This window comes from Artemia sp. Qi Xiang Cuo, chromosome 18 (genome assembly GCF_049724085.1).
Source record: "Artemia sp. Qi Xiang Cuo chromosome 18, ASM4972408v1, whole genome shotgun sequence".
NCBI lineage: Eukaryota > Metazoa > Arthropoda > Branchiopoda > Anostraca > Artemiidae > Artemia > Artemia sp. Qi Xiang Cuo.
Window position 1 is genome coordinate 55,756,660 of NC_142811.1, and position 12,879 is coordinate 55,769,538.

Below are 12,879 nucleotides of genomic sequence, written 5' to 3' on the forward strand. Positions count from 1 at the left end.
AAATCTCTGAAAGTTTCATTGACGGAGCTCAGCTCAGTATTCTTATTTTGTACAAAGTGTAAAAGGATTTTTCCGGAAAGCGATTTTCTATCGTACTGAAGACATTTTTTTATGCTCAAATAAACGGGAAGCCATTAAAAAAAAATAAGTATTTCTTACCAGCAGATGATTCATTCAGTATGCTATTCGTTTTTTTCGATAAGCTTTTTAGGGGTTCCTCTTACCCCCCCCCCCCCGTGTTGTGGCTATAGCCTTAAAATCATAGCCCTAAGTGAAGCCTGACAGAAGTTCTTTACTATCTTAAAAGCCTCCATGCTTGACTGATTGGTTTTGCCAATTTGATTGAGGGTGTTCACGGCTTCACGGCAGTAATGAGGCTAATATTAGGCTACTAATCCATAGGATTTTTCCAAGATCTTGGGATGCCAGATCTGAGATTGGGATCTTTGAAAATGCTTTTCTAATCCTCACAATATCTCGGAATTTTTTTATATTTTTATTATATAATTGTAAATTATACCGTGTCATTGTTCTACTTCAAATTCATCAGGTGTCGCTGTATGTAATTGTATGATGTTGGGGCTCAATCAAATCCAGAATTTTTCTGTGTATATTATCGAAAATCTTTAAAATGAATGAGACCTAAATCACAAACATCACAAAGTACAAATTTTGGGATATTGACCTCTTCACAGTGGCGACCGTAATTTGTTCGACTTGTATGAATTCTCAAGTAAGTAGCTAAATCATATATCCACTAATTGTTTATCTTTTCAAGAATCTGAATCGCGATGATAGTACAAGCATTTAAGTGACTCTGAGTATATGTTTATTTATTTATAATAGTGCTTTTTTTCTTCTTTTCTTTTTTTTTATTGTGCACATTATCAACTTCGCATATTATCTTCGCAACTTCGCAACTTCGCATATCTGTAATTAAGGCACAAACGTAATATTTGTTTTGAAGGGGATGGGGGCAAGTTTGAATAAAATGTAGAAAATCATATGAAAAAGACACATTTGGGAGAAATCGAAGCAATTGTGAAATTTTAAGGAAGAGTTTCACTCGATACTCTCCCCTCCCCCACTGTGCAAGTCCCTAGTATAGCCAACACATTATATTCTGTAGCTAATAAATGCTAATTCTGTTGGTAAAAATCAATAAAACAAACTAGTTATTTTCAGCTGAAAGGAAGGAGCAACGCTCAAACTTGAAACAAACAGAAATTATTCCATATAGGAAGAGGTTGCTCTTCAATACCTTTCTCTTCACACTAGAGTTTTTAGCATATCTAAAAAGCTCCCTATTCTAATTAAAATGCCCTTGTGTTTCAGGGGTCGTTCTTAAAAAAAAAACGGGACAAATAGTCAAACTTTAGACCCATCTTAGTTTTCAGGAGAGGGGACTTGATTGCTCATGAAGTGCCTTTAGGCCAAAAATACTGTATTTTTTGGGTGGAAATCTCCTATATTTACCCTTCACAATATGATCCTATTGGGGGACAAGACTTAAGGAGAGAGGGGATTGGTCGTTCAAAAACTGCTTTTTAGGCCAAAATTACCACCTATTTTCAGTGAGAATCTCCTATACGTACCCTTTCTGTGTGAAAGTGACGAATTCGGCACTGGGCTTTACAGTCCTACCGGTGATGCCGATCTCTTTTTCATGGTTCTTCAGCCTTGAAGTGGAATGGGGGTTGGGGGCAAGCCATCCTGGGCTTTCACACACCCTTCCTGTCTACCTTCCCCGGATTTGTTCAGGTACCCATTATAAGCTGGGTCGGTTAAGCTTACAGAATCAAAACCCTCATTTTAAAACAAATAATCGGTGACGCAAGTACTTAAACCCAATCCCGAAGGAGTAGATTACAAGTGTAACACGCCAACCAATCAGCTAGACTGTCCAGTTGTGTATTGATTTGCTTATAGTAACTCCTGTGTATGTTGTATCTTTTTAGACCGCCACAACTGTTGGATAATATGCTTTGCACAAAGTGCTCAGAAGGATTTAGTGCGGAAGAAAGGATTGTTAATTCGAATGGCGAATTGTGGCACCCACAGTGTTTTGTGTAAGTTTTCTCTTTACGTTTTAATTCCGTTAATAAATTCAGTTCCTCTTTGTATTTATACTTTGATCAAATTTTCAGTAAGGGTTGAATCCAAGCGTAAAAAATAAAAGCTAAAATTATCTTTAGGTCCACTATACTACCTAGCTCACTACGATTTTTAGGCTCATATATAATAAAAATCTAAATAAAACACACTAATAATAAAATGTAAAAAAACACAAATATAATTTGTTTTATGTTATTCACGGAGTGCTCAAATGACGGCACCCTTTTATTATTTGTGTGTGTGTGTCCCGCTTACGTTTATATTAAAATATAATATTTTTATTCATTATGCTAGCTTTAATCTAATATGAGCATTTCAGGACAAAAAATGAATATATAAAAAAAAAAAAAAATCAAATTACGCATGGAGCAACATCAGTTATTTCAAGTGGCAAGTGCTATCTCAAGGTCATTTATGTTGTTCCTTTGTTGCCGAATTCCCTTGAAATAAATGCTTCTGGTGTTTTTTCTAGAATTCAGGCGAGGTATTCTATAACGAGGGGGTATTAATAAGGCAGGGAGGGGGAATCTAGAGGATGTCAATATTTTTTTTTAATGAAAGTAACAAATAAGCCATCTTCTAAATTAAAGTGCCAAAAAAGTTATTTTAAAAATCTAGAACAAGGAAGGGGAGGATCAAACGTTATAGGTATAAATCTTGAATGTAACTAGGGCGGGGAGGGGGAATCTAGAAGATGTCAATTTTGTTGTTTTTTCGATTTTTTAAATGAAATATCAAAAAAGCCAGTTTTTCAAAATTAAAGTGCCAACAAAAGGTGTTTTCAAAACCCAGATCAGGGGTTGGATAAAAAATTGAAGGTATGAGTCTTGAATGTAACTTGATGGTACATATTGATATTGTAATGAGGTTTTACATCCTACTCAACTCTGTGAGTTAACACTGAATTTCAACATTTCATGCTATTATCTTCAGAAATACTCCTCCCAATGCAACCTCTTGCAGTAAATTTGTGCTATCTTTAGCACTTTTTTCCAAGTTTGATGGAACAGCATGAAAAATTAGTTATTTTGCAGCACTGCTGTTGTAATGATTATTACTTTTTAAAATTCAAATTAAATTCAATTATTGAGTTGTAAAAAAAATGAATCAAATAATTTTCTAAAGGACTGTAATAAAACTAAAATTAACTAGAGAGGAATTGGCTGCATTAGAAAATTCTGAAAATCCATATCTCCTAGTTTTTGCTTGCTTCCAAGGCTGTACACAGAGGGGGGTTATGGGGAGTTTGCCCCCCCCCCCGCAATGGTTGTCTGACTCGTAAAAACGTTACAAAAATGGATATAAGCAAATTTTGTATGGTTTTTTTTAGTTTTTCTTGTGTTTTTGTATGCGCAACTTATCCAGAAGATGGCACCAGATTTCCTCTGATAATTTTGCTTGTTTAGTCATTGGGGGTGGAGCCAGCTAAGTCTGACCATGGTGGAGAGAGCAGCAGAGATGAGTCAAAGTATGTTTGTTGGCAGTACTTGTCAATTGTCAAACTTGTCAAACAGGAAATTTTCCAAAAGATGAAATACAAGAGCCAATTAAACTATTTCAGCCAAAAGGGTACCTTTAATTTATAAACTTGTTCTATTGTATTTGAACTTGTTTATACTGTTCTTGTTTATGGCAGGTTAAATGTTCTATCTTTTAATCTGCTGTTTGGAGTTTTAATCCATATTTCTAAAAATAATTGTTGTGCTTCTTGATCGATTTGATCAATTCAATCGATCAAACCTTACAATGGTGAAAATGAACATATTTAAATATATACAATTACAATTTCAATATATATATATTTATATTTTTTGAAGTGATAATCTATGAGTATTTTTTGTCAGAAACCAAATATACAATTACAATTTGTAAAATAATGTGTGCACGTAATTTTTGGGTCCCAAAATATTAATTTCTGAAAAATTAATTCTTAGCATTGCATAATCTCATCGCGAGTACATTTGTAACATGCTCAAACAGTAAAACTAAAGTTTTTTCTTAAGAAATTTAAGAAATTTGATTTTTATATTACGAAAAGTTATTTTTGTGCTTCTTATTTTGTGCACAATCGATTTGTGATTCAATCGATTCAATTATTTGTGATTCAATCGATTAACTCTTACACAGAGGAAAATGAGAATATTTATATAAATTAGAGCCCAACCGATACTATCGGTCCGATATGAGGGTCACAGTCATTATTGGATATCGAGAAAGTATAGGTTATCGGCCTATTTTTTTGTATGCGCAACTTATCCAGAAGATGGCACCAGATTTCCTCTGATAATTTTGCTTGTTTAGTCATTGGGGGTGGAGCCAGCTAAGTCTGACCATGGTGGAGAGAGCAGCAGAGATGAGTCAAAGTATGTTTGTTGGCAGTACTTGTCAATGTACACCTGGTGCAGCAATGTTCTAAATGTATGATGACTTCAAAGTATGTTCATTGGCAATACCTGTCAACGTACACCTGGTGCACCAATGTTCCAAATGTATGATGACTTCAAAGTATGTTTGTTGGCAGTACTTGTCAATGCACACATGGTGCAGCAATGTTCTAAATGTATGGTGACTTCAAAGTATGTTCATTGGCAATACTTGTCAATGTACACCTAGTGCACCAATGTTCTAAATGTATGGTGACTTCAAAGTATGTTCATTGGCAATACTTGTCAACGTACACATGGTGCAGCAATGTTCTAAATGTATGATGACTTCAAAGTATGTTTGTTGGCAGTACTTGTCAATGCAAACATGGTGCAGCAATGTTCTAAATGTATGGTGACTTCAAAGTATGTTCATTGGCAATACTTGTCAATGTACACCTGGTGCAGCAATGTTCTAAATGTATGGTGACTTCAAAGTATGTTCATTGGTAATACTTGTCAACGTACACCTGGTGCGGCAATGTTCTAAATGTATGGTGACTTCAAAGTATGTTCATTGGCAATACTTGTCAATGTACACCTGGTGCAGCAATGTTCTAAATGTATGGTGACTTCAAAGTATGTTCATTGGCAATACTTGTCAATGCACACATGGTGCAACAATGTTCTAAATGTATGATGACTTCAAAGTATGTTCATTGGCAATACCTGTCAATGTACACCTGGTGCACCAATGTTCTAAATGTACGGTGACTTCAAAGTATATTTGTTGTCAATACTTGTCAATACACACCTGCTGCAGCAATGTTCTAAATGTATGGTGACTTCAAGAACGTATATCTTTACCAAAACAACTAAAACGAATACAATAAACCATACGGTTTCTGGTCAATGAATCTTTACTTGCGTGGGTGAGAGATCCAAGATTCCATCGGTTAAAACCATGATATCTAGTCAGAGGCGCAGCTAAGGGAAAGAGGGAGTGTTGTAAGATAGAGAGGGTCCAAGGTGTTGCCGCCGTGTGCCAACACCTTGGAAAATTTCCTTATTCACCTTGGAAATTTAGCTTGTGTGTACATGTTTCTCGGCATACTGGACGATTTTGCCGACACGTTCTTTAAATCCCTCCTCCAAACTTAAAACTCTCGCTGCACCCCTATATCTAGTGCAAGAATTTGTTAGTAAGATACCATATAAATGTAAAGTTTTCACATTGATATGTCAATGATTAAAATTCAATGTCCTGCTATTGAAATTTGGATTTGAATAATCTATTTGAATAAATATCTTACGCTTCTTTCAATCAGATTTTCACGTATTTGTGTTTATATACTTAAAGCGGCTTCTTTGTTTAAAGTTTTTTTCTTATTAATCACTTCTGCAAATATCTGCCCTTTTTTTTGTGTGCTTGGTAGCTGCTGATCAGAAAAGATAAAGAAAAAAGTTTGTATTAATGTTGAATTGTGTTTAGTCCCTTACAAGCTATAAACTGTGGACATTGTTGTAATTTACGTGTTTATTTATGAATAAACCGAATTATTACCGTTAATTTTTTTAATTATTAAATTTAATAATTAATGTTTAATTATTAAGTTATCAAATTATAATTAATTATTAAATACATTAATGCCAACGTTGCGTGATAAGTGCTTGCAGTTGATGTGCAATTTTGGGCAGTCCCTTCTTCTGTCCCAGAAACACCGTTTGTTGCTTCCCCCACCTGCACCTATCACCACCAACACCCGCCATAAGAACCAACTAGTGCCGCCAAAGTGTTGAACAACCCGTCGTAGCAATTCATTTGTGCCTTTTTTTTTTGTCAGTTATTTAAACGGCCAGTGACCAGTTTTATGCAATGTACAAAACAGCGCTATTTCGTCATGGTTTTGGTCATGGCTTTTGCCACGGGTACGATAGTTGTTTATAAAATAAATGAGTCTATGAGTCTATTTAGAAATTGGAATGAAATACAGAAAATTAGGGGGAATATTGTTGAAGGTTTATCCCCCCCCCCCCTGGGTTTTTCAGATTTGATTTTTTCAGATGTTTTTTTTTTTTTTTCAGATGTGCTCAGTGTTTCCGACCATTTCCTGATGGTATTTTTTATGAGTTTGAAGGAAGGAAATATTGCGAGCACGATTTTCAGATGCTTTTCGCTCCTTGCTGCAATCGCTGCGGTATGTATGCAAGATTCAACGTGATTGATTGATTTATTAAATTATTTAATTAATTTATTTATTTTATTAATTAAATAAATTATTAAAATAGGTATTTAGTTACTATAAATTTAAATATTTTAAATTATAAAATATTACATTATTTTTAATTATTTGATCATTTTGATGGTTTATTTTAAATAATAAGTTTAAAAAATGAAAGCCAACCACTTCAAAATTAACACAATTAACACTAGGAACACTTCATATTTACTTTCAAAATCTAGTTTGGGCAAAATAGGCCTAGTTTGGCTCGAAAATACGCTAGGAGTACGTCCCCGGTGGTATTTGCAATTAATTGCGTTTGTACTTCAAATTTAATAGGAATTAACTGTGAACTTGGAATGGTTTATTAACTAATGTTTTTATACGCCATTAAAGTTATTACTAAAAATGTGAGTACATTTAATTAGTAATCAACATAATATGAAAAATATGAGTGTCTGTGCTTTAAAATTCATTAGTTCTAATTAGATTGGGTATGTTCACATTTGAAAAAGTTCTGAAGAATTGGAAAATAAGTTTGCGAACGAAGATTAGAATATTGCAAGCTACAATGATGACAGTGGTCAAATATGGTTCTGAAACGTGGACGCTTCGAAAGACGGAGGATGATTTGGTAGATGTTTGCTAGAGAAATTGTCTGCGGATCGCTTGAGTACACGGCTTACTGACCGTATTTGAAAGCAGTAGGCTGTACGAAAAGTTTGGCTCAATCCCGTTTTCTAGGGCTATAAAGAGAGGAAGATTGGGATGGCTAGGACACGTTCTGCGGCTGAAGGATGGCAGATTGCCAAATGTTGTCCATGTCAGCCAGCCATCTAAGGCCAAATTAAAAGCAGGTCGTCCCCGAATGGGTTTGGGAGGAGGTCGTAAGGAAGTATTTAGAAGACATTGGAACTTCTTGGGGTCTCTAGGGATCTTTACTATAATGAAAGAAAGATTGAAATGGGTAGGACACGTTTTGCGGATGAAGGATGGCAGATTGCCAAATATTGTCTATGTCAGCCAGCCATCTAAGGCCAAACAAAAAGTAGGTCGTCCCCGAATGGGTTTGGGAGGAGGTCGTAAGGAAGGATTTAGGAGACATTGGAACTTTTTGGGAGATCTAGGGATCTTTACTATAATGAAAGAAAGGTTGAGATGTCTAGGACACGTTCTGCGAACGAAGTATGACAGATTTCCAAAGATTATGCTTGTTGGGAAACTTTCAAGGGCCTAAGGAAAAATATATCGCTCCCAAATCGGGTGGGAAGACGTAAGGAAACGTTTAAGGGAAATAGAAACTTCTTGGGAGGGTGTAAAGGGGGAGGTTCTGAATAGATCGGGATGGAGGAGGAGGGTGCGTAGCTGTGTTGGCGCAGTCGGCATGAGGCTGCAGTGAGTTGTTAGTGTTATTGGGGGTAGTAGATTGATCATTTTCCTTCTATTGTCCCCGTCAGATGATGGTTATCATCGCAAAAGATTCTAGTTAACCTTATTCGCAAAAATGTGATGTGAAATTTATCATGAAGTTAATTTGCCCTCACCTGGGACTAGACTCCGGCGCCGCACCGATGAGGGAAGACCGGCGGCGGCGGGGCCAAAAACAGCGCGATGCGCCACGCCGCCGATAAGATGTCGTCGGCGCACCGCCGGCGCGATCAATGTTGACCGCCAACATTAATGTTTTCATCAGTCTTTCTCAAATCACAGCTTACATTTACAACAGATTCGAGCCTATTCATGAGTTCAAAACTTCACAAGTCACTGGATGGTAACTGGTCTTCTTCGTTATTCATCAAGAGAAGTAGAAATCTGGTAGAAACGAAATAGCTGAGGCGTTTCAGAACCCTTAGTTGAAGTATCTATTAGCTATGTATTCTTAACATAAATAATTATCAAAATTAGTTGTGTTTTTTCATCGAGCATTACTGCATACAAAACTTCAAATACAGTATCACACAATTCGTCAGTTATATGGATAAAGACTTTGAATATAACTTTGAACTTAGACGCTTAATTTTTTCATAATGCCCTTTGCCTATATCTGTTTTGTCACCTTTAAAACAGTTGAAATGGGCGACTCTGATATTGATTGTTTTTTTTTTGGCTCTTTTGGATTCTTAAAAAGACTTCTAAATGCATTTTAAAGTTTTTTTTGGTTTCTTTATAGAATATATGTCATGTAGGCTAAGGCTGAACTGCTGCTTTTTTATTGCTTTTGGCTGCTCTTTTGGATATTATTCATTTTTTCTTTGGGGGATTCATTCTAAATTATAAACTCATAAATACCTAATATCAGCTAAATTATAAATTGCATCTAAAAGGAGTAAATTTGTCAAATTGGAAAATACATGGTGAAAACTTCACATGAGAACACTTCAATTACAATGAAACAAAAACACTTAATGGTTTATTCAGTATGAAGTAAAATGAAGTGCCAGCTATTTTCTTAGGTTATAAAAAAGCCCATCCGTTTTAAATGTAATTAAATGAAATAATATGCAGAATGAAGTAGCTCCAAGAAGATGTAAGATTTTCTTCCTAGTTCATCATTTTTAATCCAAGCAAAATGTTAGGAGACTTAGTATCAGTTATTGAGTTTAAGATTTGATTTCCAAATGCTCACAAAAATTACTAAATTTAAGAAAGTCGCAACAATAAGTCACCTGTGGTCAAAATACTCAAAGACGTCTCTTTGATCCCCACCCAGGCTCGAAGCTTCTGCTATGGTCATATCAATGAAAGTCTCCAAAGATTTTCTTTTTAAAATAGCTATCAAGGGTAGTTAGGGGTATTTACCCTTTTTTGCTTTTATTCAAAGCTTTGAAAAAAGTGTTCTAATGTTCCAAATGTTACATTTTTTATATTTGTGCATATTTTTGGTCATCATTTATGGGGTGATCGAATTTTTTAAACCACCGCAGATACGTAAGAACGTTGCAACATGTACTTCCCTGAGGTCATAATACTGTCAAAGACTCCTCCTTGAACCTCCCAAATTGAAAGATTTTATTATGACCTGGCTTTTTAATGTAACTTGTGCACTGGACCAACGGCGCCATTGTCACTCGAGCGCAACGATAGATGGGGATGTCGATATCGCTTTCGTCACACCAATTCGTTTTAGTGTGAATCTGCCTGGTACGTATGAATGAATGTTTTCAAAGTAAACTCGTTTCATCAATAGTAAAAAAAAACGGGTTGGATGCATGTGTCCCTTTCCCTTTGGACGATAAAACTACACAAGTGCTGTATCAAGTATAACTCACGAAAATCTTGTTAATTTGTGTTAACTATTCAACTTTTTGGTATCCCTGCTTTCAATAAAAAAATCAAGGTACTATCACTTAAATATAATAACTCCCTATGCCCTCCCCCCTCTGGATACCATCTTGATAGGATACCGTCTCTGCTTTAAATGAACAAAAATAATTAACTTATTGGCATCCCTGCTTTAACAAAATTGAGGGATTATCATTTAAATATGATAGCTCCCTACCCCTCCCCCCTCTGGTTGCAACCATGATAGGATGCCGTCTCTGCTTTTAATTAAAAAAAAATCGAGTTTTTGGCATCCCTGCTTTCCAGAAAAAAAAATCGAGATATTATCATTTGAATGTAATACTTCCCTACCCCACCCCCCCTTTGGATACCACCTTGATAGGATACCGACTCAGATTTACATTAAAAAAAATAATTTACTTAATGATTAACTAGGTCACTATATGGTACAAACAAACACGCAAAATAACGTTAAACAGCTTAGTGTTCCTTAAAAGAAAAGTTGAGGGTATGAGTAAAGGGGTACAAAGACATCAACAAAAATGTCGAAATTATTCAGATATACCTCAAATTATGGAAAACTGAGTCATAGATTCGCCGTGGCATTCAATAAAATCCAAACAATTTAATTAAAAGGGAGCACACACAAAAACCAAATTAGGCCAGTAGCCTATGAAAATCGCAAAATACCCAAGACAAAAAACAAGTCCCAATGGGGGGCCCTGGGTCTATCAAAATATTTCAATGGTTTCCCAGGAAATTTGATATCATTTTATTCCGTCTCCACTTAAATGAAAAAAAAAAATCTTTTTGGCATCCCTGCTTTCAATAAAAAAAGAAGTATTATCATTTAAAAATGATAGCCCCCTACCCCCCCCATCTTTAGGGAGTAATTTACAATTTTTTTTTTTTATGAATCATATTTTGGGGTAACTTCCATTTCAATCTTTAAATCCAAAACCTTGTACATAGCTTAGTCTATAGCTAAATTTTGTCTCAATAGAAGGTTTTTTTTTGGGGAGGGGGGTAAAGAATTTCAGAAAGAACATTTTTTTTTCTTTATTCTATCAGGCGTTCAATAGTTGGGTATTAAACATTAAGAAAATCTTATCTAAAAACAGCAAAAGAAAAAAAATTCTGTAAACTTACAATTCAGCTTTAGAAACAATCTATTGGCTATCAACTTCAAAATCCAACTGAAGGCTGAAGCTGTATAGTAGTGAATACGTTCTATAATTCTATTCAACTTGAAAACAAAATTCTTGACTACGAATGATGTAAGGAATAGCAATTGGGAAACTGAATCCGAAAGGGTTTAAACTCATTTCATAAAGACGATACTTTTTTTTTGTCAACATATGAAGAACTGTGTATATTGCAATATTTGCAATTGCATATTGCATCTGTCTGGTCTTCATGCAAAGTAAAAAAAAGAGACGAAAATTAGTGAAGAATAATGGTATGCAAAGTAATCTTTGGCAGGGAAAGTCACTGGTGATAAATCGCTAGGGGTTGTACCGTGATTTTTGGGGATTCGGGGAACCAAACTTTTTTTCCGGGTGACGCATAGATTTTCGGGGAAATACCCGACAATTCGGGGATAGTTCAAGCCCTGCTTGATTTCTAATCAGGAAAATCGAAATAGTAAACCACACGAGAAAGAAAAGCTCCGACTTTGCGGTTGACGCATTCAAGAATTACCGCAAAATTAATTTAAAGTCGACCGAACGCCACCGCCTTTGCCGGCGGCGTTGCGACACTTCGGCGGCGGTCGACCGGGCCTCTCGTCGGCGGCGTTCGGTCGATCCGCCGGCGCTGCGCCGGGGTCTACCTTGGACGATAAGTGTAATTTTTATTAATGTTACTAATTTTTTGTTCCTGCAGGAACGCGCTCCTTTTTCCTCCACCGGTAACGATGTTATGCAATTCGTTTTTCTTCTTTAATATGGTTGGTTGTTATGAAGTTTTATTTTCTTTTTTATTGTTGTTTTGACAAAAATACACTACTCGAAATTCAAACTGTTTTCAGCAAAGCGCAAATGACCCTTTGGTCTTTAGAAGGCTTCGGGGGTGGTAAGCCAACTCCTGTTTGTTGTAATTTCTGTTACTTTTAAGCATGACTTGATTATTCTTTGTATTTTTTGTTTGTTTTGTATCCCATTTATTCATTGATAGTGATTTCTGTTCGTTTTTAGTTTGAATTTTTATTAGACTTTATTTCTGTTCGTCTTTGGTTTATTATAGCCCTTTACTCTTCTTTGAGAAACTTCTGTTTTGAAACTTTTTTTTATATTAATTTCTAAAAGAGCCGAATAATTAATGGATCAATATTTCCGAGGGAGGGAATTAAATTAATAATATTAATTAATATTTCATTAATATTAATTAATAATATTAATTAAATTAATATTTCGGAGGGAGGGAATTAAATAGAAAAAAACAATAAAATAGGTAACTCATACGAAATATATAATAACTGTATAAAAAAAATCTTGATAAATCTTTAGTTTTTGAGTTTGCACAGGCTTGAAGCCTCCCTACTCCTGCAGTGCCACATGCTTACTATAATACTCAAAGCATAACTATTATGAATTAAGAATTGTTTTTTAACTTCACGCTGTCCAAATACTTTACCCCTATCTCCTCCCCCTAATGTGTAAATATATAACCCAAGTTAAATAAGTTCAATGCATTCTGTCATCCAAGTATGAAACCTGTTTTTATAGATCTACGGAGCAAAATTCTTAAGTGTGTTCTGAATACTTAACAAGTACCAAAAGAAGGGGATAAATAGCACTAAGTTTATTTGTATTTTTTTTTTTCAATTAACAATTATAATTTAATTTAATGATAATTTAATAATTAACAAGTATCCTTTTGTTTTATTGTTTATTTCT

General features: G+C 35.1%; 1 protein-coding gene across 3 annotated transcripts in view; it reads left to right on the plus strand.

The window, feature by feature from the left end:
- The window catches only part of stck (LIM zinc finger domain containing stck), a 72,282-nt gene that overhangs the window by 23,495 nt on the left and 35,908 nt on the right, over nt 1-12,879 (plus strand). For all 3 annotated transcript variants that reach the window (XM_089104400.1, XM_089104401.1, XM_089104399.1), the window contains 2 exons: nt 1,959-2,069; nt 6,564-6,676. In XM_089104400.1, the coding sequence (XP_088960526.1) occupies nt 1,959-2,069; nt 6,564-6,676 (224 nt within the window). The remainder of the gene's footprint in view (nt 1-1,958; nt 2,070-6,563; nt 6,677-12,879) is intronic.